Source organism: Astyanax mexicanus, chromosome 8, assembly GCF_023375975.1.
Source record: "Astyanax mexicanus isolate ESR-SI-001 chromosome 8, AstMex3_surface, whole genome shotgun sequence".
NCBI lineage: Eukaryota > Metazoa > Chordata > Actinopteri > Characiformes > Acestrorhamphidae > Astyanax > Astyanax mexicanus.
In genome coordinates this window covers 31,632,361-31,659,384 of record NC_064415.1, presented here as the reverse complement: position 1 = coordinate 31,659,384, position 27,024 = coordinate 31,632,361, and the positions used below count along the sequence as shown (strand labels likewise).

The 27,024-nt window shown below is 36.2% G+C and overlaps 1 protein-coding gene across 1 annotated transcript; it reads left to right on the top strand.

Annotated features, from left to right (window-relative positions):
• Nucleotides 1-1,607: 1,607 nt before the first annotated feature.
• Nucleotides 1,608-25,251, top strand: LOC125803967 (uncharacterized). The gene is made up of 19 exons (XM_049482814.1): nucleotides 1,608-1,622; nucleotides 2,829-2,885; nucleotides 15,944-16,121; nucleotides 16,898-17,017; nucleotides 17,598-17,776; nucleotides 17,875-17,946; nucleotides 18,952-19,185; nucleotides 19,348-19,454; nucleotides 20,509-20,677; nucleotides 21,171-21,810; nucleotides 22,343-22,458; nucleotides 22,644-22,685; nucleotides 22,768-22,839; nucleotides 22,926-22,991; nucleotides 23,643-23,731; nucleotides 23,821-23,932; nucleotides 24,020-24,128; nucleotides 24,710-24,780; nucleotides 24,936-25,251. Exons 1-19 carry the CDS (start codon nucleotides 1,608-1,610, stop codon nucleotides 25,038-25,040), a joined length of 2,553 nt encoding a protein of 850 aa, XP_049338771.1. The 3' UTR covers nucleotides 25,041-25,251.
• The last annotated feature ends 1,773 nt before the right edge of the window (nucleotides 25,252-27,024 follow it).

The window sequence follows — 27,024 nt, the reverse complement described above, 5'->3', positions numbered from 1 at the left end:
TGAAAAAAGTCAGACTGAAGGATTAAGGCTGCAAATCAGTACAGACACACGAGGGCTCTGAGCCAACTTTCACTGACTGAACTGTTCCAGGTTAGTTTTTGCTCTGCTGCATGCCTTGGAATTTCATTAGGAATTCATTGGTTCTCGCTGCACAATACTGTTTGATATTTAGCAGGTTTTTCCCACGGGGGCGGAACTCTCAGGCACTCTCGCAGACTGTCTCTAAAAAACAAATTGAAAAGGGAGCCTTGAATTTTGTATGAAGGATAGAAAACCCTTGCAGATAAGTAGCATCCTGAGTCCAATTCCTTTCAGGGCCTGTATTTACCCTTGAAACACAGGGGAATAGACCCTGTGTGAGAAGAGAAGTGAAGAAGAAACTCATAGAGCTTGACAGGACTTTATCCAGGACGAAATAAAATCCACCTTAATGAGGTCAGTGAATGATAGTCTAGACAGACATAGCAGACAAAATAGTTGATTTAGCACTGATTAATAAATATTTTGGGCCCTATTGTACACCCTGCGCAAGGCGCGTTGCGATGCACATTGTTATCTTGCACCCTGTCAGCAGTCAATTTTCATGCCTTGCATTAAAATAGCCTCTGAGTTTCTGGATTTATCTACACTGACGAGTGTGGTGGTCTGGAAGTGAACTGTTTTCAGGTACATTTCTGGCATGTTTTTTGGCATCTTTGTGGCGGGAAATGCACTGGCGGGTGCGCTACTGACCGATTAAAACCCTGACAACAGTCCAATCTTAAATTTAACTGTCGAGCAAGAATGAATAGGATAGTTGAGCAGATTCAATTTTAATAAAAATTGCTCAACATTTTTTTACTATTTGTGCTTGACGTTTGACTTATTGTGATTTAAATTTAAGATGGTGGCACCCAGACATTTAACTACGCAATGGGATATGGAAACAGTGGCTTTTAATAAACTTCTTGTGCAGTTCTTAAAGTTCAAAATGCCTTATTTTAAATGTCAGGGCTAATTTAAGCCTGGTTAACGGTAAAAAAAAAAAAAGCGATTTATCTGCAGGTGCAAACTATGTCTAAAAGTCTAAAAGCATATTTGTGAACAAAATACTGGATCTCAGAAAGCTACCAGAGAGCGGAGTTGTGCTATTCAACAAAGATAAGTATTTTGTTTCATGTTTTAATACACCCAAACTTCATTTTACACCAGAGTTCTCCTTTAACTGGTGGTATTATAGTTATTAAAGGTGTGGTGATGTAGTCCGGTGAATATGCTTCAGCTAATCTAAGAGGCCAATAAAGGACGTCTTTTTTTGTGGACAGTAGACATACTGGTGAGATTCCTCCACTGCAAACATCACTACCAGAGCTTCTTCCTCTGCTTTATAAATGATGCAAAGCCGACTCAGTGTTGTCTCCTGTCTTGTGTGACAAAACAGCCCCAGTGTCTCAGCGTAGCATCATTTGTTATGATCAGAAGCAGCTGCAGGTCGTAGTGCATCAGTAATGTTGATTCTGAAAGCAAGACTTTCGACCCTGGTCCCCCCTGTTATTTCACACCTGTCCTCAATAGTAATGCAGCGGAACAACAACAGATCCAGAATCCTGAAGAAACTGTTCGCAAAGATGAATCATGAACAGGTAAGACTGTTCATGTTAGACCACATATTTAACCCATAAGAGCCCAGACCCATTTCAAAATTAAATCAGATTAATTCTGTTTATTCATGTTTGTTTCTTATTTCGGCCCAATTCCATTTCACCCTTTGGTCTGACCTTCCTCTTGGAACAAAGTTAAAGGGGAAGGGGTGAAATCCTCCCCTAACCCTGCGTTCACACTGGAGAGCGACAAAGTGACAGGCGACCATTCATTTCCTATGGCAGGGGGCGATTTGTCGACACGCGAGAGGCGACAAGCGACACGGAGCTGACTTTTTCTCAACTTTATGCAAATTAATTATGACGCGGTGAAGCGACATTCTAAGCTGATTGGCTTCTAGCTTTTCTTTGGACCAATCACATACAAGGTGGTCCGACGTCCTCAATCTTCTGCTCTCTGAATTTCTATTTTTTTCCCTGTTATTCTGTTGAGTGGGGTGGACCCACGTCGATCTGCAGGAACGGATGAAACAGCCAAAAGTCCAGCAAGTTTGGGAGTTATAGCTGTAGAATAAAGTGGCCAAGCGATTCCTTTTTTGTGCCTTTTTTTCTTGTCGGAGGCTGGACCCTGATACTTGCACGCGTTGAGCTTGACACGCCCACAAGCAACAAACGCAGGGCGACACAAACAGGGTAAGAATTGGGACAACCCTTCAAGCACACAATGTCATCAGGACCGCTAATGTTCAGTAACCAAACTGCTGCTGATTAACTAGTAAACTTTAGGACTTTATTGTATGTCTTCAGAAAGGGGGGAGGTGTAGAAATGTATTTAATTAATTGATTATTTTCCATTTCTTAATTTCTCCGTGATTGGAAGCTGAAATTAGCTTTGATCAGTTTTTATTTTATTTTTATTTTATTTTTCCGTTCTGCCTTAAATGCTACAGCCCATCTCATCTGTTGCACCATTTAAGGTGGAACGGGAAAGTTAGCTAGCTAGCTACTGAGACATAATTTGGCCATAAAACATGGAAACTACACATTAAACTAATACAGTAATATAGTGCTAATCATCACTTTCAACAATGAAAATATTGTGTGACCCGTATACGTCCCTGCTGAGACACTCTAAAGTGCCGTAATGTTTAAATAACAACACATCAAAGTCAGAGTGCAGCTGGATCTTAAAGGGAATGACAACTGGCACACTGTGAATGTTGCTGCTGTTGGGTTTACGTGTTGTAGGAGTGTAAGGACTGGAAGGTGGGCTCCACCAACAAGAAAGAGACGAACGCATCACAGGTGCCGAACCCTAGATTAATTATTAGTCATAATATAGGATACACTGTAATATATTTAAAAAGTATTTAGTTTGTATTACTTCTTTTGGATGGTCCATTATAGATGCCACATAAATGCCCAACTAACATTCAACTGCATGTCTATTAAATATAACTGAAAACTAAGGTGAAAGTAAATGATTCTCCATTGAATGTACTCTAACTCTGGGTTCTAGGTTCTACAGAGAATTATTTACATTTAACTTAGAATTTAGTTGCATTTAATAGACATTTAATTGACTGTTAGATGAACACCTATGAAGCATCTGTGATAGAGCATCCAAATAAAATGTTACTGTTTAGTTAAACACATTTTGTGGACTCTCACAGGGTTCACACTCAGGGTTTGTGAAACTGATGCTAATTGTGGCATTAATTTAGTTAATTCATCAACGTTAAGACTTAAAATGTGGGCCTATGCAAAGGATTTAAACAGGTATTAATGGTCCTATATTTTTTTCCAAAGGCTTAAACCCATTTTTTGCGGGATTGTATGTCCTTTATATTGAACCTCTGATAGCATAAATTCACACATAGATGTCTTCAGTCAAGCCATTTTAACACCAATTTCCCACCCAATTTGAGATTCCTGGGCTGACTGTTTCAGTGTGTCCTGTAATAAGGACATCATCCAAGTACACCGCTGTGTGTGGAATCCCTCAGGAGGGGCTTCTGACAAAATCTCTGTAAGCAAGGTGAGATTCCAAAGGATAGATATAAGTATTAAAACAATAAATTTATGTGAAAAAACTGTTTCAAGTTTAGACAATCCACACTGACATCTCACTGCTTGATGCGTCTGACTCTTATCTTCCAATTTCTCTCCACTTTAACTGCAGTATCTTCTTTCCTAAAATAATCCAACCACATCAAAGGTAGTAATATCATTTCTATTAGAAGACTCCAGAGACATGAATACAAGAACAGACTTTGGAACACTTCCTATGAATCCTTTATTTTACATGTATCACTGAAAATTTGAATAAAATATGCTATAATTTTTTTTATAAAAAGTTTGTTTACTTACAAAATGTATTATTCTGACTCTGGAAGCAAATTTGTTAGTTAAACTATTTAATGTTTTAACATTTTTTAGGTAATTATGTGACATAGCATTGAACTTACGTTTAGTTAGTTGCGTATAGTAGAACTTACGCTGCGCTTTCATAGACTAAGGTCCTGACTGCTAAGAAATGTACTGATGCAATTTCCTCATTCTGTATTTTTTTCATGTTTTTTTGTTTTTGTTCAACACCATCAGACACAATAAAAAGCAAATATATTTTTAACTTCATTGACTCTAATATGTATTTCTTATTTGGCATTCTTGGTATACATATATGCTGTTAAGTGTTGAATATTCAGTTTTTATCTTTTTTTTATGGTATTTGATGTTTAGTCCTTTAAAAGAACATCATACAGTGTTTACTTTAGAGCCCAAATAGAAAAAAAAGTAATGATTTTTTTTTTTTAACAAGCATATTTTTGACAAGGGGTGACAAGTGGTCCAGGGTGTAAAGCACTGCCATTATAATTGGGAGTTTGCTGGTCTGAATCCCAGTCATGCAGCTTGCAATCAGCTGATGAAGCCTTGAGAGAGCGTGGTTTTTCTATTTAAGCATTACAAGTTTTCATGATTAATAAGGAACATTACTAAAAAGCATAGTTGTAAATGTAATGGCAAATATATATAAAAATATTTAAGTATTCGAATGTCAAAATAAAATGAATAAAATCATAAAATTGGCTCTTTCCCGAACTTCATTTTAAAATCAATATTTTTTTGTATACAAATCAAACAGGTCATGTTCTCCAAACATTAAGTTTTGTTCTGTTTTTTATGTCTATTTGTATACATGCAGAATTTGGGTTGATTCCTGTTACTGATCTGGAATTTTTAGGTGGGGTAGCAAGAAAATTGGCAGCTTTTCCAAGAGTCCTGTGGGAAATTTTTAAAGCCCTCAAATTTTCAGAATGTAAATAAGTAATTTTACTACACCTGTAGCCCATATACGGGACAAGGCTTTTTAAGGGTTAAAACCTTGTACCTGTCAATTTTAATGTCTATCTATCTAACTCATGTGATTTCCCATAGTGCTAGCACACTAGTGCCTGTGCCCACTGGACTGAACTTGCTTGCAACACTGGTATTTGTGTTATTTGATGAACCTGATATAAAGGCTGCAGCATTTGGAATCCTTTATCTGCTGTTTCTGTTAAACTCTTATCAAGTGGAGATTTCCATTAAATCAGAAGTTGCCTGGAAACTGTCCTGCGTCTATGCACAGCCTTGACCACAAACTAACTGCTCTCAAAGTCATTACTTCAGTGCAATTCCAAAACCAGACTGTGGTGGTTGTTGTATAAGCTAAGCAGCATAAGATGATATAGATTCACCTGCTCATCTGATACAAGACTGGAACTCAATTCTCACCATAATCTTATTGGGTTTTGGGTTGAAAAGCAGTCCAACGTTTTCAGCAATGTCTGGAAATTGGACTTTGCCTGGTTTTTGTTTGTTTGTTGTTTGTTTGTACTGAGCGGGTCAACCCGAGTAGGATGGGTTCCTCTGACTGAGTCTTGGTTCCTTCCAAGGTTTCTTCCTCTTAAAGGGAGTTTTTCCTTGCCACTGTGTCACCATAAAATTGGCATCTCTGTGGTGCTGCTCATAAGAGGCGTGGACCTGTTTTTCCTGTAAAGCGGCTTTGTGACAACCTTTGTTGTAAAAAGCGCTATATAAATAAAATTGAATTGAATTGAATTGAATGTTCCAAGAGGCAATTTGAACAAAAGCCCAAGGTTAAATTTATTTTTTAAAGTCAGTGAAAGGAGAGTATATGTCACCTCATGTGCCCACAACAAACTTTGGTCTCTTTGTTGATTTTTGATTGAAATCAAAACTTCCTGGAACTGAGAAAGACACTGATCCTTTGAGAAAAATGAGTGGGACTGGGTCAATCTAGACCTCAGATTACTTCTGGAACAACTGAGGGGAACTGTAATTAAGAAGCTGGAGAAGATGGAAGAGCTGATATACAGCTATGGTGCAGAGCATTTTAGAATCACCAAGGAAAGGAAGAAATCATTAACCATCCCAACAAAGTCCAGGAGACAGCAGGAAATGGAGCGATTGGTGAAGGAGAGAGGACAGTTGAAGAAGTGGAGGAAAGCCCCGGAACATGAGCTAAACCTAGATCCTCTCAAGTGGAGTAAAGTGGAAAGAATAGTATGTCAAGCAAGAGCGGCATCCTCCCCTGGGAATAATGGAGTTCCTGGCAAAGATAAAAAAAAATGGACCAGGGACCCTATTTTATTAAGGCATGTTGGTATATCTTTGGTATTGTGAAGGTTCAAAAAATGTGATTTATGTGAAGCGAAACATGCAAAAGGCATGTACTAATTATCTTAATTAATCATCTGTATGTTTTGGGTGTAACAGAGTGTGCCAGTCATCATTCCCTTTAAGCTTAGAACACTAACATTGGGTATACATTGTATGAGACTTTTTGGAACCCTTTTTTAATTTTACAACATACAACATCACATAAATAAAAAAGGCACCTTTGATGACCCTATACAAAAGCTGAAAAAATATTGGAAAATCAGGTAATTCTTAACAGATAATGTCCTAAAAAATAAATGAATGCTGGTGGGAACTTGGTCTTTGGTCCACCCATTCCTGAGATGTGAGTGCCTGATTCAAACACACAAACACTAACATCACTAACTAAATTACACCCATAAAATATCTTACTCTCTATCTCTAACGTTGGAAAAAACATAACAGGAACCAGGAGGGAACCAACCATAACATTAATGACATCAATGACAGCAGCAACACAATGAAAATCATATGAAAATATTGTGTGGGTGAAAATCACCCGGCATTAGCGTTCTAGGGTTAAGAGCCAGGTGTGCTCTTACTTCGGCACATTAATATCTTAACAACAAGGTGCCTTTGCACATCTCAGCAGAGGATACAAAAGAGACCTGTTCGTTCACACTGTGAAGGTGCACCAGCAGCTCATTTAAGGGAACAGTAAAAAAAAGCTGGATTTGTGTGTTGCAGCACACAATGCTCTTGTATGGCTAAGGTAGGATTGGGCGGCTGACTGTTGGCTGTTGTCAGGGTTTTAATCAGTCAGTGGCGCAACTGTATTTCCCTCTGTCAAGAAAGAACCACACCTAAACACACCTCATTTCCAGACCACCACGCCCATCAGCATAGATATAGTCCTAAACTCTGCTGATACTTTAATGGTGTGGGGCTCAAGGAGTTGACATGATGTAAAACAGCAACAAGCATCGCGTGCACCATTTTCTTCAGTGTTAAAGCTCACTGGCTGGATGTCTACCTAGAGAGGATCAAATACATTGATACCACAGGGCAGAAAACAGGAATTCCAGGCTTTTCAAGCCGCTTAAAGCACACAAACATGATATGGCATCAAATCCAAGGTACTAAAAAGGTGCAAAGAGATATCTATGTTGTGTTCTTGGACCTTACAATATAACAAAAATAAAAAAGTTAAATCAACTTCCCCTTTAGTTGTAATAACTTGATGTTCTAAGTTATGTTAACTTAAGTTTTCTTAACCCATTACTTAACATTTTAAGGCAACCGGTTTCCTCAAAATTTTAAAGTAAATTAAACTTATCCGGGCTTACAGTGTAACAGTGTCAGCTAGCAGCACTATTAGTCGCCATCTATTTGTTATGGGTCTTCCAGCAAGACAATGACCCAAGCTAAACCTTAAAAAATCATGCAGAGGATCAGTTGCACGAAGCCATCCTACAAATCTGAGGCACCTAGAGCAACCGTCGACTGGAAAATGAGATCTAAAGTTCCAGTAGACAGATGGAGGTTAGATAGACATATTTATTGCAACTGTGAGGAACTGACATCAGTTATTGTTTTTTTCAAGGGATGTACTTCCAAATAACAGTAAGGAATAGAATTTGAGGATGCCAGTAAGTCCAGTCCAGTCCATTTTAAAAGCTCTGTGTGGAGTGATATCCGACTTCCTTCTATATCTACTTCTTTTAAAGCAAAACAAAAGAAATGAATATGTGAATGGATTTGGATTTGCAACATTGTTCTGAAAGTACTGCAAGGGTGCAATGACTGTTGGCCTAAGCATATTCTCAAGATGTTTAGAAATTCATTGAGCATTTATTTTAGAATACAATGGAAGGCCACGGTACACATTACTATGCTACGACACAATAGAGCGAAAAACAATAGTGTGAAATGGCACATATGTGTTGTTTCAGGATCATTAATTTTTACATTATAGAGAGCCATCAGTGAGGTCCAGAGTCTCGGCTGTGCAGTTAGAGGAAAAAGCTCTCTCTTTAGACAGGAAACCGAACAGACAGAAGAGTTCGCTCTTAGACAGACTAATACTAATCACACAGTAATTATATACAGTTGTGGTCAAAAGTTTACATACACTTGTAAAAAAACATAATGTTATGGCTGTCTTGAGTTTTCAATAAGTTCTACAACTCTTATTTTTCTGTGATAGAGTGATCGGAACACATACATGTTTGTCACAAAAAACAGTCATAAAATTTGGTTCTTTCATAAATTTATTATGGGTCTGCTGAAAATGTCACCAAATCTGCTGGGTCAAAAATATACATACAGCAACATTAGTATTTGGTTACATGTCCCTTGGCCATTTTCACGGCAACTAGGCGCTTTTGGTAGCCATCCACAAGCTCCTGGCAAGCTTCAGGTCGAATGTTTGACCACTCTTCTTGACAGAATTGGTGCAGTTCAGCTAAATGTGATGGTTTTCTTGCATGAACCCGTTTCTTTAGCACTGTCCACATGTTCTCAATGGGGTTTAAGTCAGGACTTTGGGAAGGCCATTCTAAAACCTTAATTCTAGCCTGGTTTAGCCATTCCTTTACCACTTTTGATGTGTGTTTTGGGTCATTGTCTTGTTGGAACACCCAACTGCGCCCAAGACCCAACCTTCGGGCTGATGGTTTTAAGTTTTCCTGCAGAATTTGGAGGTAATCCTCCTTCTTCATTATCCCATTTACTTTCTGCAAAGAACCAGTTCCACTGGCAGCAAAACATCCCCAGAGCATAATACTACCACCACCATGCTTGACAGTAGGCATGGTGTTCCTGGGATTAAAGGCCTCACCTTTTCTCCTCCAAACATATTGCTGGGTGTTGTGGCCAAACAGCTAAATTTTTGTTTCGTCTGACCAGAGAACTTTCCTCCAGAAGGTTTTATCTTTGTCCATGTGATCAGCAGCAAACTTCAGCCGAGTCTTAAGGTGCCTTTTCTGGAGCAAGGGCTTCTTTCTTGCACGGCAGCCTCTCAGTCCATGGCGATGTAAAACACGCTTGACTGTGGAGACTGACACCTGTGTTCCATCAGCTTCCAAATCCTTGCAGACCTGCTTCTTGGTGATTCTTGGTTGACTCTTGACCATCCTGACCAATCTCCTCTCGGCAGCATGTGATAGCTTGCGTTTTCTTCCTGATCGTGGCAGTGACACAACTGTTCCATGCACTTTATACTTGCGTATAATTGTCTGCACAGTTGCTCTTGGGACCTGTAGCTGCTTTGAAATGGCTCCAAGTGACTTCCCTGACTTGTTCAAGTCAATAATTCGCTTTTTCAGATCCACACTGAGTTCCTTTGACTTTCCCATTGTAGCTTTTGTAGCTGAGTCTAATCACTGGGTCAAATGAGCCCTATTTAAATGGGCTCATGAGAAGTCAACAGCTGTAGTCAATCAGAATCACTTACAAGAAGTGAAGAGGCCATGACATGAAGCTAATTTGATTGACACAACTCGCTACATCACCAAAATTGACAAATTTTGTTGCTGTATGTATATTTTTGACCCAGCAGATTTGGTGACATTTTCAGCAGACCCATAATAAATTTATGAAAGAACCAAATTTTATGACTGTTTTTTGTGACAAACATGTATGTGTTCCGATCACTCTATCACAGAAAAATAAGAGTTGTAGAACTTATTGAAAACTCAAGACAGCCATAACATTATGTTTTTTTACAAGTGTATGTAAACTTTTGACCACAACTGTAGTAACACAAAGAATCAGGTCGATACAGGAAAGAATAAAGACATTTATAAATATTAAAAGCTGAGAACAGAACAAAACACACTGACTGCAGAGAGCCGAGCACAGACAAAAACAGAACTGCTGTCTTTTCTTCTTGACTCTTCTTCTTAATCTTCTTCATCCTGGCTGAAGGAGGGAGAAAAAAAAAAGCAAACGTATGGTGGGTTTCTGGAAGCTCCTAGCTCCTTTGTCCACATCTGTTTCTTGTATCTGCTGACCTCGTGTCTTCTACTGTATCCAAGAATGGCCTCTTCATTGTCAGTGCGCTCTGATGGGGTGGAACTAAGTAAGTAAAGCTGGAAAGAGAACGAGAAAAAAAAAAAAAACTTGACATATATAATATATGTAGACAGGGGCAGGTGTTAAAAATACTCATAAATGTGCCATCAAAATATTCTTTAAGAAAAACCCTGCTGCTGTCATTCTGTTTATATATACTGTATGTATATGTTATGGGCTATCAATTATCTAAGACGGCATATTCGACTCTAAAAGTAATGTAACATATACATTTACCCCAGTCTAACCCGATGTAATTGGCATGGGTCTTCCAGCAAGACAATGACCCAAAGAAAACTTCAAAAATTCTGCAAATCTGAGGCACACACAAAAGCTGAAAAAAAATTGGTATAGTGATGTTATAAATGTATTCGTTGTTACTGTGACATCAGTTATTGTTTATAAGGTGTGTGGGAACTGTAGTAAGTAGAAGTAAAGGGTGCCAATTAATCTGTCCACTCCAATTCTGGAGCTCTGTGTGGAACAATATTAGATTTTACATTCTATGTCTACGTTTTTAAAACAAAACCTAAGAAATACGCATGTGAATACCAATGCATATGTAATTTCAACAATGTCCTGAAAAAAAGTTGGGACCGGGCAACAGCAGGCAGAAACATAAAATTTGGGAAGGCTTTGCATATCCCAACCAGCCACAGTACATAATATAATCTCATGCTGCAGGCTAAAAAAAATCAGCCCCTGCTTAAACTGTGTTTATAGGTGAGGTGCTGGACTAGTACTGTCTGTATGTGTATCAGATTATTAATTAATGTTACAGAATAATAGAAGATATGATCAGACAGGTGACACAGATCACACCCCTGACACGCCCTATGTGTGTGTGTGTTTTTGTGTGGTCAGTCACAGATATTGGGTTGTTTTTCTAAAGTAAATAGCAGGTTAAGGTTCAGGTGAGAGAACAAGGTAAAAAAGCAGATGCCCTAAAAAATCAATGGTTTTCTTGAGTTTTTAGTAGCTTCTATGTTTTAGCTATTAAAATTAGACCACATACAAAAGATTGCGAACTGCCTCTGCCAGCAATCACTATCTGGTCAAACAAATCCACAGATTTTATAGTTTAAAGATAATGCTAATAGGAAGCCATATATTAACATAATCCTGAAACAATACCATCCTCTTTGGGCGTAATGTCATTTAAAAGTTCATCTGACCACAGTTTTCTCATTTTAAATAAACTTTGGCCCAGAGAAAAAGATGGCTTGTGCACTCTAAAAAGTGATTTTATGTTTTAGTTAGGAGAACTAATATTATTAAGTTGAGTGAAATTACCAGCCAGCGCAACTCAATAAAATGAGTTCAGAAAACTTCAACCTGAAAACTAAAAAATGTTTTTTGAGGCAATAAAAAAAAAAAGTGATTTAAACCAGCTTTTAGTTACTATACGTGTCAGTGCTCTTTCTATACTGTTGGTTCATACAGCTTTCCCATAAGGCTCCTGGCACCATATATTTGCATATTGGGTGTGGCCTTTCCCTTACTTACCATATTTGTGTTGTCTGTTGCCCAAAGCTACTTTATCCTGGGCAAGCAGAAATATAATTTTGGTTGGTTGCCAGGTCTTGGTGTTTGAAGGCTGTAAGAGTAAGTTAACTTTATTCTGTGATCCTAGTGATCACAGTGTGTTGGATTACTCTTGTACTGCTGCAGTATTATACTGTCAGTATTGACAGTTAGATGATAATAATGTGTTGAATATGTTGAGAATACCTGTGTATGGATATATATATATATATATATATATATATATATATATTATATTATTTGTATTATATATATTATTTAAGTCTACAGAACCTTTTAATTCATTTTTTGTTGTGTGAACAAACAGCAATATAAATAATCAGTTGCTTTAATATGTAAAATTAGTTGCATTGAGGTCAAGTTTTTGCATTAAACCAAATTGACTATTTACATTACATAAATAAAGACAATAGATGTTTTTTTTTTATTTGGGACAATTAAAAAAAAATTAACTGTCCCAATCTAAAAAAAATAGCTTGCACGGAGTAAAAATAATCAGGTTTTATTTTTTTAATATTGAGCCAATGGCAAATATTTAGTGTGATCGATTACTTCACTTTTTTTTACGTTTAGCCAATGTTTTATTTTTTACAGTGTGTTTGTTTCTGGTTTGTGTTGACATATAGCTTCTTCTCTGCATTACACAGCTGTACCTTGCAGTTGTGATCTGCACTGCAAACTGTGAGGAAATGAAGTAGATTTAAGGTTTGATCTGTAAAGTCACTACAAACAGATGTGAACGCTGTACATCATCAGTTTACACAGCAAATACTTTGCTTCACAAGTAACTTACCTTCATATGCTAAAGACTCTCCTGAGGATAATATCACCTACACAGAGGGTTAGCATAGAGCTGACTTGAGCTGTAAAATATTTGACAATCCCAGCTGAAGAGCAGCATCGCCAAGACACCTGCGGGGAATTTAAAGCACTCTACAAGACGTTTCTCCCGTCCTCCAGAATACGCCTCATTCTTCTCCACTGCTCAACATCTATCATGAAAAAAAGACCTACATATCTACTGCAATCTGTTTAGATGGATAAAGTTTTCTTTTAAATGCTGACTTAGGGCAATCCAAACATTGTCAGGCCTCTATCTATCTTTTATCAGCTGTATAGTGGCAGATCACAGAGATGGAAAGCATGAGGAATTTAAAGGCATGGTGCCAGCTACCTCTCAGTTCAGCCCTGGTGGAATGCACCTTTTTATTTCTCTCTTTTAAAGCTTCACCTTTGTCTGGAAATCATAAATTATAAATCATATACAGCATATACATCATTTTAAACTTCATATCAATTGTATAACACATACCTCTGTTTTTAACTTTAACTTTTAACTCACATTCAGTTCATCCTGTTTTGATTTTTATTATGTTATTTTGGGGCACATATGGTTGTCCATATGTGCTTATTTGAATCAGTTAGATTTATTGTGGTAGTTACACTGGTGGAGTGCTATTAACACTATTGGTATTGGGTTAGAGGGTGAATAAGGGTATACAGCTTGTTAAGAGGTCTTTCATGCTCTAATAATGTTCAATTCTTCGCTACTGGTGATGCTGCAATAGACCCACAGTCATCATTAGAAGTTGTTTACACTTAAAAGACAAAAAAAGAAGATGAGTTCAGTGTAGAGTAATCAGTCTACCAGATATGTTTCCCAAAAAAACATTTCTCAAAGTTTCCACTAGTATTTTAGTTAAATGATCACTTAAATTTGGTTTGCTGAATCCCACCTTGCCTTTAACTTTCATTCCCGTAAATATTTTACATTACATTACATTACATTACATTACATTTGGCAGACGCTTTTGTCCAAAGCGACTTACAATAGTCAAGTACAAAAGTAATAGAAGTTAAAGGTAAAAACATCTTTAGATAGGGCCTAAAGGAGGTCGAAGAGAAATAATGGGGTAGAGGATTGAAGGAGGGGAAGAAGGAAATGAGGTTAGAAGTAGTTAGTGTGTTAGAGGTGTTAGGAGAGTAAGTGCTCTTTGACGAGCTCTGTCTTCAGGAGTTTATTAAAGATAGCGAGAGATTCTCCTGATTTTAGCAATTTATAGTGTACTGGACAATTGTGCATCATGCTACTGGATTTAGAGAGTGTTTTTGGTATTGTGAGGGCACAAAAAATACACCTTGCGTGGCACAAAAGGTGTGTATTAATTATCCTAATTAATCATGGGTCTGCCAGTTGCTTCTCCCTTTAAGAGCCAGGGACTTTGGTGTGTTGATATCTTAACAGCACATCGCTTTTGCACGTCTTAGCAGAGAAAACTGACCTGTGCTCCAATAGGTAAAACAGCAATTTTACTTTATTCTTTACTCTTTATTCTGTTTATTGTTGAAGCAAATGCTGGTTTTACTCAGATAGGATTGGGCGGCTGACTGTTGTCAGGGTTTTAATTGGTCAGTGGCACGCCTGTATTTCCCCTCACCAAAATAGGAACTAGATACTAGATATTTACCTGAACAGATCTCACTTCCAGACCACAGTATATTCAGAAACACTAATCAACGCTATTTTAACTGCGCAGGGTGTACAATAGGGCTCTTTGTGTCAGCAGAGAGATTTTAAAAATAATTTTCTTGTCTTTCTTGCTAATCTGTTCAACGTGGTGAATTTAAGTTGTGGCTTTAATAAAAATGTCATATACATTTATACTGTGCATTGTATTGTTTTATTTTGTGTCTACTGACTTTAGAAAAGAAAAACTTGAATAATTCAAGTCAAGCTTTCTAAAATGTAAAATATTGACAGCCACAGAATGACAGCACAGTAAACATTTATCCCAATTTGACCTCAATTTTTGTGTTGTGTTTACTGCCTAAGCTGCATCGACGAAGTACAACTGACTATGTAGTTATCAAGAACCTGCAGACTGTGGAAAACTGCTCCAAGTCCAAAAGACTTCATGGCCAGAATTATAATGAGAAACTTGCAAAGTTTTTAATAACCACACAAGAAAGTTGGAGATATTTGGTATTTGGTGGCTTTCAGATTGGAGTTTAATATTATATAATATTATATTAAATATATTTATTTAATAGGATATACAGACATGTTTATGCTGCATATGGTGTCTGCAATTATAATCTCACCATAACCAGACTTTTCTGATTGATTTTATAGTCTTTCTTCTCCTTCCAACCCTAATGCTTCAAAGCTACAGAATACTGATGTGAAAATCTATACCTTGACCAAACCAAAATCTTTAAAAATAGCTACCAAAGATAATTATAGTTGTTTTTTAATCAAAATGCTTTTTATATATATTATATGATTTATATGTTTTCATAGGAGAATTAAGAGAGGGCTTCTGTGAACAGCATTTTTTTTTTTGTCCTGCCAAAAATGCTTAATGGGATCAGGACATTGACTGGGCCATTAAATGTAGATTCTCAGTAATGTTTTTTATCAAACGTGAAACCGTTTTTTAGGTAATGCTTGAGTATAAAGCCTCTTTATTAAACTCTTAAAATCAGGCCTAAAAAATGCTGGTCTGTTACAGGGTTAACTCAACTGACAGTATAGCATCAGCATTGCACTCTTACGTACAGGCCTTTTATAAGCAAACATTAGCATATTTTTCTGTATTTTATGTAAAAAAAAAGAATATACCTGAAAATCCCAGTAAAAACATCTGTTTGTTTTTTTTTTAAATCACCTGTAAAAGCACAGTAGTAATCTGTAAATTTAAATGACAAAAATCCTCAGTTTTTTAACTCAACTTTTTTAAGGGGTTTAAATGTTAATTTATGGAGTTTCAGTGTAAAAACACACTCCCTGATGTATAAACACAGTGTTTGATGTAAAAATACATAGCAGTAAAGTAGTTTTACATTTTTTACATTTTACTGTAAATAAGAAGTAACACATTACAAAACAAATCGGAACACAGATATAATCTTCAGTTTTACTGTTTAATTAAGTTTCAGGGCTGCTTTACCATTAAAATAATTATTTATTTAAACACTGCTATGTTCACAAGCATTTATTTCTCTTGGCTGGAGTGTACTGTGGCGGCGTGGCAGTGTATCTGTGTGTTTTTAGGGGTGTTGTGGCCTCTTTCATAAAGGTACACGTCCACTGGTGCTTTTCTTTAACTCATGTCGATGTGCCGGTGTTCTATCATTTCATCCTACCCATCGAGTGGTCCTACCGAGGCTTACTGCGCATGCGCACATCATTTTTACGTCAAATGACGATGGTTTTCGGGTACGCCCATAATTTTATCCTACCTGGATATAAGTACGGTGAGTTAACTTGCTCTTTATAATGTTTTAACGTCTATTTAATGTTCATTGTTTGCTTTAAGCTTACTATATGAACTAGGCGTCATGTTAATGTCTGCAGGAGTGTTTTAAACGTGTACATAGAAGAAAAAAATACCTTGAGTGGTTAAAAATGGTGCGGTTAAGTTCAAAACTATTCAATGTTTGTAACGTTAACGTTACTCTCGGTGGTTTCGGTAGTTTGCGCTTACCCACGTGTAACTACGAGCCTTACCTCATTAATTTGGTGGGCTCAAGAGCACAAATATATTCAGAGGCTGTTTTAGGGCTTTTGAGCAAATACAGGTACATTAGTCTGGAGTTAAGACTTGTCTTTTAGCCTGATAAATGTACACAGAAGTTAGCTAGCCGAGTGAATTAAAGCTAGCCTTCTAGACACGGTTAGTTGAGCCTATTGTCTACGAAACTGAAACTTAAACAGGCCAAACCATGAATACTTAATATACAGTAATATAGTATAATATATATATATATATATATATATATATATATGTGTGTGTGTATGTGTGTATGTGTGTGTGTATGTGTGTGTGTGTGTGTGTGTGTGTGTGTGTGTAAATATATATGTGCATATATTTGTGTGTGTGTATATATATATATATATATATATATATATATATATATATATATATATATATATATATATTTCTATTATAATAGAGTGGTATTATCAGTGCTTTTTGAAATTGTTTTGGACTTTAAATTGACCCTTTTCTTCCATCCATCTTCCGTGATAGCCATGGAAAAGAAGTGGGAAACAGTATACAATCTTCTGTCTTCGGGATCATACCCATCAGACTTTGACAAATCACAGCGGCAGAACCTTCGGAGATATGCCTCCAATTTTCAGATAAAGGGTTAGTTTATATAAGCATCTCTCTTTTTATGATCTCCTTTTTGCTCTCTCTCTCACCCACACACACACTCAGATGTATAGCATATATATGGTGATTATGTTCAGAATTCAGAATTACAAGCAAAAACAGTACTCCCTTCATTAAAACTATAGGTAGGATAATTCGATAGCCTAATTATGATCATAAAACAGTACTCCCTTCATTAAAACTATAGGTAGGATAATTCGATAGCCTAATTATGATCATAAAACAGTACTCCCTTCATTAAAACTATAGGTAGGATAATTTGATAGCCTAATTATAATCATAAAACAGTACTCCCTTCATTAAAACCATAGGTAGGATAATTTGATAGCCTAATTATAATCATAAAACAGTACTCCCTTCATTAAAACCATAGGTAGGATAATTTGATAGCCTTAATATGATCATAAAACAGTACTCCCTTCATTAAAACTATAGGTATGATAATTTGATAGCCTAATTATAATCATAAAACAGTACTCCCTTCATTAAAACCATAGGTAGGACTGTAAAATCTCATTGATAATCTAATAAAGTATTTAATTGTATTATGTAGATGGAGATCTGTTTTTTGGGAATCAAAGAAGGGTTATTAAAACCAAAGAAGAAGCCATGTTGCTGTTCCAGGAGTTTCATTCCTCTCCCATGGGTGGACATTCAGGAATCTTAAAAACACGGACAGCCATGTGTTCCAGATTTTACTGGCATGGAATGTCAATCGACATTGACAACTGGGTATGTATTTTTTTTCTCATTTGTTAGTTTTTTTAACCAATTACTGTATTTTCAAATAATTGCAAGCTGTTTGGATTTTAATTGGGTTCATCTTAAAGGTACTGGAATGTGATAAATGCCAGAAAATTGGAAAGCCTTTGACCGCTGCACAACCACTACAGTGCATTAAGGTAAATAATTGTGTTTTTGTACTGAATAATTCGCATGTGGTTGTGATTGCTTTTACCAAGTTAAACCAAAAAGAGAGTTTTCTCTCATTGCATGTTGAAAATGTAGTGAACTGAGCTGCACAATATAGACGTTGCAACACTATTCAATTATGGTAGAAACTCATAATGCCAATGAAAAATAAAGCCATAATACATGCTCCTGCATCAATTTTCTCATTTATGGTTTCAGCACATAAGCTGTCTTTTGCATTTTATGAAATGTCCTAACCAGTGGAGCAATGAAATTACTGCGAAATATTTAGTAAAACCTCCGTATATCAACTTAAATATTCATTATAAGCTACAAACTTTTGCCATCTCCTTTAAAGTTACTGGTTTGAGGTTGCATGTTTTTTTTTGGACTGCAACAGTGTCATGTTTCCAGTGACTAATTCAAACTCCTCCTTACCTTCTCCTTAACTTAAACAGTCTAATGAAATAAAGCCAAGTAAATCGATCAAAATATAATGTCATGGTTCTTAAATAATTCTGACACAGTGTCATTCTTTTTTTCTGAAAGTGAGAAAAATTAAAAGACAAGCAAATACTCTCCTTCCATTTTATTCAACATGTTATATCCTGAACTGCACAAATTCCAACTAGATATGATTGATTGTGCTCTTTTTGTAATCAACAATGTCCATGATCAAAAAAATAATTATGTAAGAAATATAGTGACCAGCCCTACTTTTATTTTTCTACTGCACTACCTCATATCTACAACTGATTACTTCCATACTTTATGTATAGTTTTTGTATTTATATATTTATGTATATATTTTTAAGTCTCAGTTTTGAATTTTAGTTTAGAGTCTTATATCCCTTACTGTGCTCTCTTATTGTACTACACCTATTGTTTTTCTACTGTGTTTTGTAACTGCTACTGGCTGCTAAATTTCCTTTGGGATCAATAAAGTATCTATATATCTGTCTTTAATTATAGCTTATTTGTTTTTTGCTTTGTAGGTGTCTGCGGTCTGGGAGCTCATTGGGATAGACCTAACAGGACCATTACCAAAAACTTCAGATGGCTTTCAATACATTTTGACAGTTACAGATTATTTCTCAAAATGGGTAGAGGCCTTTCCTTTGAAAACTAAATCTGCAGCTGAAGTGGGTAGAAATCTTTGTTCTATCATTTATAGACATGGCTGTCCAAAGCGCATCCTTTCAGATCAGGGACGGGAATTTGTTAATGATGTAAGCGTAATCATTAAACTGGAAAACTTTTGAGCCCTCTGTTTATTAGGATTCATAGTTGCTGTCTTGACACTATGCTTGTGATGATTGTGTATTTATTTTGCATGCAAATTGAATGTTTTTATAAATATATTTGATTACAATAATCATATCTTTTTAAAGCTTAACCATAGGCTTTGTGAATTGCTACACATCCAAAGGAGCGTAACAGCAGCCTATCATCCACAAACAAATGGCCTGGATGAGAAGACTAATGACAATATAAAAAGGTATATTTTTGTATTTATTACAATGCTTGCAAGGCAAAGCCAATTCAACCACACCCTATATAGTGCCTTATGGAAAGTGGCAAATGCATGTAATACAAAACAGTGTCCCTTACATTGTTAATGGCATTGCAGACAGTGTGGACTCAACATATTTCCTGTTTTGTCTGATCAACTTCATGTTAATTGCATGTCATACATTAGTTTTAGATTTTAGGCCTTCAACACAATCCTAAAAGGTTGGGATAGTACAGCAATACAATTTTGTAAAATAACGAAATATTTCTTCGTTGTTTGATATCCTTGGTGCCTAAACCAATTATGATCATCGTGAGAAGGGCACTACAAAGTAGTAAATGCTTCACTGTGCCAACTTTAAGGATGTGCTATAGGCCTATAATACAGTATTTGAAGTATATTAACAAATAAGTTGTCTGCAATGAAATAAAGGGACATGTAAAAAACACTGGATTGTTTGTTTGCATTTTCCACACTTTCCCAACTTTTTCTGATTTGGAAATGCATAAAAGCATTGCTCTAAAACATGTCACATGGTGTTTTTTTGTGCATAAACTTGATGATTTCATTCTTTTCCAGCAAGCAATGCATTTCCTTTAGCAAATTAATATAGATCATTTGTTCCCCTAACTTTTGTACAGTTAAGCACCCCTTCATACTTTAACAGCAGTCACACTTCATTCAGCTTTCAGCACAGGATAAACTACTAGTCTAATAAATCGTCAATTTAAGTTGAAAAAGTGATATGCAAGTGGGACCAGGGAACAACACATTACTCTGTATCATAACTAATTCATGATAAAGAGTAAAATATTAAGTAAAATAAATGTTTGGTCATGTCCTGGACATATAGTGTCTGTACAGATAGTTAATGGAATGAATGAAATGAAGATTCATTTCAGAGATGTAGCCAAAACGTCACTGGTATTCCACATGGTGGATATTGGGAACCACTTATATATACTGGCATTAGCTATTATTTATTGGTAATTTGGTTTACGAAGCAATTTTTTTAATTAATTATATTTTTGCATTTTAGAGCCCTTAAAAAATTGGTCAATGACCAGCAAAACGATTGGAATGTCTATCTGGATGCCACCCTGTTTTCATTGCGGTCTAAAGTGCACACTACCACAAAATTCTCCCCGTTTCTTTTGATGTATGGGAGGGAGGCAGTGTTCCCTTCAGAGGTTCCTGTTGAAGTGCCAGTAAGTATGTTTTTGTCTTTACAATTGTAATAAAATTATGACTCTCTATTAGTTTCTCAGATGACAGTCTTGGAAGTCTGTTGATAATTTTCTTCTTACCATCATAATCCTAAATAACATGTAACAGTGTTGAGGTCTGGACTCTGGAGTGGTGAGTACATTATACTGAGAACACCAGAACCTTCCTACCTTCCTTGTTTTGTGTCTGTATCTTCCTTTCTCATTGAGGGCTTTATGACTGAAACACATCCTTCTAGACCCATAACATTCAGCTGTCTTTTCACAGAGGAAGGATGAACAAAAACACCTGAAACTGGGGCTTGTCTGTCTCTCTCTCTCTCTCTGTCTCTCTCTCTCTCTCTCTGTCTCTCTCTCTCTCTCTCTCTGCTCAAACTAATGTTTATCTGATGCAGGCAGTTTGGATAAGGCAGTTTACTCTGGTCTACTGTATTCACTAATTGGGGTAACATTTGCTGACTGTTTTTCAATTTAGCTTTCCAAGATTATTCTCCCTGAAGGAGGATACAGCGAGTTTCTTGATTCAAAACAAAAAACATCGGAAGCTGTTAAAAAAACAGCAGAAGATAACATACGTAAGTCTCAAGAAAAACAAAAAGAAGCATATGCCAGAAAAGTGCAGAAGAAATACCAAAATGTTGAGTATAATGATGGGGATGAAGTACTTCTACTGAATATGAGGAAGCGAGGAAGGAAAGGCGGAAGAATAGAACCGGATTTCTCTGGTCCATATGTTATCCAGTCAGTCCGTGGCAAACTTGTCACATTAAAAAACCCTGAAGGAGCCATCCTGAAAAACAAATACAACTTTGGCCATCTAAAACCATATAGAAGAAGCCAGGCAGCCGACAGTAGCAGCAGCATCTTCTCTCCTTGTCCTCAGCAGTCTTCTTCCAAGAAGAAGAGTTCAGAAGAGTACACAGACCCAAATGTACAACGGTGCTCAGTTATACGTTTAGCTTCAAAACAAGCTGATGTCAAAAAACATGTGCAAACAACCACAGTAACTGAAAAGCCTGCAACAAAGAGCTCATCAAACACTGAAACAACTTCAGTAACTGAAAAGCCTGCAATGAAGAGCTCATCAAACACTGAAAGAAGCATTCAAGAAGAAGGTGGCATAGTTACAAAGTTCAGATTTTGACCTGTTGGTCCGTTTGTTACCAGTTTGGTCTAACCCAGAACATTTTTGTTCATGGAGGTTTGCCCATGATAAACTGTTTTCTTCTTCTTCTTCTTCTTTCTATAAGCCCCCTGGCTGTGTTTGAACTGTTGGTCTTAATCTTGCCATTTCACATTTTAGGGTGGACAAAATAACCTATGAAAATGCAAGGTATTTGATGTATCGAAGGAATTCTTCTCCAGCCCCGGTTGGATTTTTACACCTAACATCTTATGAATTAGGCTATGCACACTACTTTCCATTGATTCTCCCACAGTCCTAGATGATTCCTTTAAACATATTTGTTAAATAACAATCATTGTTTAGGTTATCATGTCCATCCCATTTATTTTTGCTTTTTTTGTTTGCATGAGGCCTGTTGGCCTGTTTGTTTTACACTGTTTGTTTTATTTTGCCCTGTTTTAGCCTTGTTTATCAGTATATAACTGATATGGTGATGCTAATGTTTACATATTTATTTTCAGTAATGAGACTCTGGTCTTCAAAGGACAACAATCAGGTGGAAGCAGTTGCCGGGCCATACAAATTGTATGATTCTTCTTTTAGAACACTGCAAGGGACCGAATGGGTCGCTGATGAAGTAAGAATTAGAAATAAATAAAGTTTAATTAGTCCTTCTCAGGATTTAGTTCCAACTGGCTGGACACTTTTGCTGCTGGATCAAACTATTCAAAGAGGCCAGGCAGTTGGAACAAAATCCTTAGAGAGATTTTTTTTATAAACAAATTGTTTATTTGTTTATTAACAATTATTGTGTGAATATAGGTGATTGATGCATACCTGAACCATCTGATTGAACAACATAAGGCAAGTAGGGTTTAAGGATGTAGTTATTTTGAGATTCTTTGATATGTTCTTATCATACTAATTGCTGGTTGCTGTTTTACAGACGCCTGTATATCAGCTGTGTGCAGTGGTTGCTTCTTCTTTAGCTGCTGGACAGTTTCGATGTCTCAGAAAGGTAATGCATTTACACATAAAGTTCTGGTGATTACTTAACCCATTTAGAACCATAACTAATATTTTCTGTTGAAAACTTAAACGCAGATGAAGTTCCCAGTTGAGGACACATGGCTGTGCCCTGTCAATACCGGAGGACATTGGATTCTTGTGGTGTGTGTTCTTAAAATTACATATTTCCAGTAATGTTGCTTTGTTCATTTCCAGTTATGGGTCACAATATATTGTCAGGATATATATTTCAATGCATACTACAGTGGAAAACACTGAAGTTCATAAAATCAAATTCAAGCATTTAATTCTTAGTTCCTATTTCACCAACAAGGGTATTTTTAAAGGGGTTAAACACTGAAATATTTTGGAATGAACAGTGATCTGAGTAATACTGTGTGAACGTAAAATACATTGGACAATCTTAAAGAAAGATTTGTTTGAGGTAAAGAACCATTTTTGTACACAATATAAATAAATGCAGGATGTAATAATGTTAAATTTATTTAAACCATATCATATCAATGCATGAAAATGCATTGTTTTAAATTTAATACAAGCAACAAATTTAAAAAAAAAAATGTTCACCACTGTATTAATCATTTGGGAACTAAGGACGGGGAGACACATAATATACTCAGTCATCTTACTGACCTTTCAAATCAAATAATTTTTTCCACCGGGTGTTTTTAGAATTATTCAGCTTTTGTACATTTTTTTGTGTTACTTTTTTTGGAAATAGGATTGTATTTGGGAAAAAAAATTAACAGAAAATCACTGTTAAACCAAAGTATTTACATTCATTTTTTTTAGATTGTCAGCATGTCAAGAAAGATCCTCTCCATCATTGACCCCATGGGAAATGAGGGATTATATGAGAGAAAGATTTTGCGGAACTGGAGGTAAGCTTCTTATTAAGAAACCTATTTCATCTTTTTTACAAAGAAACATACGCGTTCTGATTGCAAATATTATGTTTTGGGCCAAATAGGAATTTTTTAAAGATGATTGGACACCAAGATCACAGCGCTGAATGGCGAACAACAGTATTGAAACACAACCCACAGCAAGATGCGAGCAGCTGTGGCGTTTTAGTGCTAAAGGTATGTTAACTTTTTCAGCTTTTGTTCACATAAATATCTTCAGGCCAATTGGTGTATGGTTTAAAAGGTTTGTAAATAATATTGCAGTTCGCAGAAGATTTTCTTTCTACTGGAGCTATCGACAATGTGCAGACAACACAAGCAGCTATTAGCACCGCCCGAATGGGGATAGCCTGTTCATTGCTTGAACGTAAAGGTGAGTTGTGTAGCAGTGGCCATTATTACCATATCGTACATTATATTTTGTCTCTCACCTATGCTCTATGAATCAATTTTGGTTAGGTGATATAGTATTTTATGTATGAATCAAATTGTGTAGTGATGCTTGTCATCAGTGAAATACAACCATAAAATACTCACAGTTCTTTCAGTGTGTGTTGTACTGGTACATGTGGGTGAGACACTACAGTGTTGCTGTTGTTTTCGAACACTGTCCATTCACTGTCCACTCTATTATTAATTTCTAACTGGTAGGTCTACCTTGTTAATGTAAAGTTAGAGATAATAGCTGCACAGTTTGTGTTCCTCTAGTCCTTGATCAGTGCAAACATGACACTGTTGGCTGGATGTTTCTGGTTGATGTATTATTCTCAGTCCAACAGTGACACAGTTCTATTTAAACACTCCAGCAGCACTGCTGTGTCTGATCCACTCACATCAGAACAACACAAACTAACACCACCATTTCAGGGTCACTGCAGTCATGTAACATTGTCATTGCAGTAGCATTTTTCTTTTTGTGCAAAAAAAAAATAATGAAAATGAATTTGCTTCAAGGCAATGCAGAGGACTACTGCACAGTTTGCTCTATGCTGGAAGGGGATGGAGACAAGAGCATGACTGAAATGGTAAATATTTACATGTCTGCAAGTATGCAGTACTCTCATTGTTAATGAGTTACAATAAAATAAATAAGTAAATATAATCGTTTTTAATGTTTTCTTTTTCCTATTTGTCACACATTGTTAATGGATATCAATTTGATTTTTTTTTTTTTTTTTAGGTGCAGTGTGATGTGTGCAGTCGCTGGGCACATTTTGAATGTGTCCAATATAGTAAAGAGATTTCCGCCAACTACCACTGTAGAAAGTGTACAGTTAACAAATAACCTGAATGTATTTTTTCCTGGATTAAGCTGCACTTTGCACTGTTTGTTTTAAAATGTAAAATCTAAGTACACTGTATAATATGTTTATAAAAATGTGTGTTATTGGATTACAATGCAATGTTCAACTTAATTAGTAAAAGTATTAGCAAACCATGAGAAAAAAAAACTTTGGGGATTCAGTAAAATCACAGTGAACCTTAATCAACTCCCATCAGGTCATCCGATTGTGGTTATTTCTGCTATCGAATTATCCTACCTATAGTTTTAATGAAGGGAGTACTGTTTTATGATTATAATTAGGCTATCAAATTATCCTACCTATAGTTTTAATGAAAGGAGTACTGTTTTATGATTATAATTAGGCTATCAAATTATCCTACCTATGGTTTTAATGAAGGGAGTACTGTTTTATGATTATAATTAGGCTATCAAATTATCCTACCTATAGTTTTAATGAAGGGAGTACTGTTTTATGATCATAATTAGGCTATCAAATTATCCTACCTATAGTTTTAATGAAGGGAGTACTGTTTTATGATTATAATTAGGCTATCAAATTATCCTACCTATAGTTTTAATGAAAGGAGTATTATCAAATAGAAAGTGAAACACAAAACACGCGCGGTAGTATTTTTCGACAAAGTAGCATAAATCGACAGATATAATCTATCATTCTGCGCCACGGTAGGACGTTTCGACAAGGTAGGACAAATCGTCAGAACACCGGATCTCTTGGCTCGCAGCGTGTGGGCGTGTCCGTGACATTTTTAATTCAAAGGAAGCAACAGAAGTAGTCAATAATAAGTTTAATATTTTTACATTTTTAATAAATGTAGTAATCTGTAGCTTTGTAAATCCATATTCCGCCATTTTCAGCTTCTCTTCTGTGGTTAAAAGGCGGCTGTTCTGTGTGTGTGAGGCTTGCATGCGTGTGACGCGGCAGCCTGCTGTTTCCTGATTGGCTGTACGCATCGCGGATGCCAGGTTAATTTGAATAAAGTTGAGGTCCGCTGCTTTTTCGCAGGAGGGAGGGGCTGCGTTCAACGTAAGCCAGCATGCACTGTGGCAGGTCTGAATGGGATGCAATGCAGCTGTCTGTGGGGCGTGGCTATGGTAATTAGATGTTCAGTTTAGACGACTCACCATAATATAGTTTCAAAGCTGTTTTATCCACCTGGCTGGGTTTAAGGCTGTGGTTCAAAAAAAAAAAAAAAAAAAAAAAAAGTGGTTATATTTCCTGAGCACTATTTAGCACTGTATAGTGCTGGTAATGAGCAGTGCACCTGTTAATAAAGAGCTTCTATAAAAGACCATGCAGCCTGTCACTGCATTTTCTTGTTGCTTGCATTAATATACATGGAATAATACTATATGCGTTATTTGTGTTTGTCATTAACGTCTGGAGATTAATTCAATTCAATTTTATTTATATAGCACTTTTTACAACAAAGGTTGTCACAAAGCAGCTTTACAGAAAAAAACAGGTCCACGCCTCTTATGAGCAGCACCACAGAGATGACAATTATTGTGGTGACACAGTGGCAAGGAAAAACTCCCTTTAAGAGGAAGAAACCTTGGAAGGAACCAAGACTCAGTCCGAGGAACCCATCCTACTCGGGTTGACCCGCTCAGTACAAACAAATAACAAACAACAAACAAATAACAGAACAAAACAACATTACAGAGAATTAATGAGAACTATAGCTAATGTAACAAAATGTAAAAATGCAATAAAAGACAGTGGAATTAGACTTTTTTACTAAAACTCATAATTCAACTGTAAATTAAAAGAAAAATGCCACCTATTGGCAAATTGCAAGATTTAAATGACAGTAAAGTTTTTTTTTTACTTTTATTTACTTCAAAAGACATGTTATTTGACATTTTCATGCTGTACATTGCTTAAATAATTCTATCAAGTAACAAAATTACACCGCTATTTAAATGATGTCAACCTTAAGATAACAAACTTCTAATGTAATTT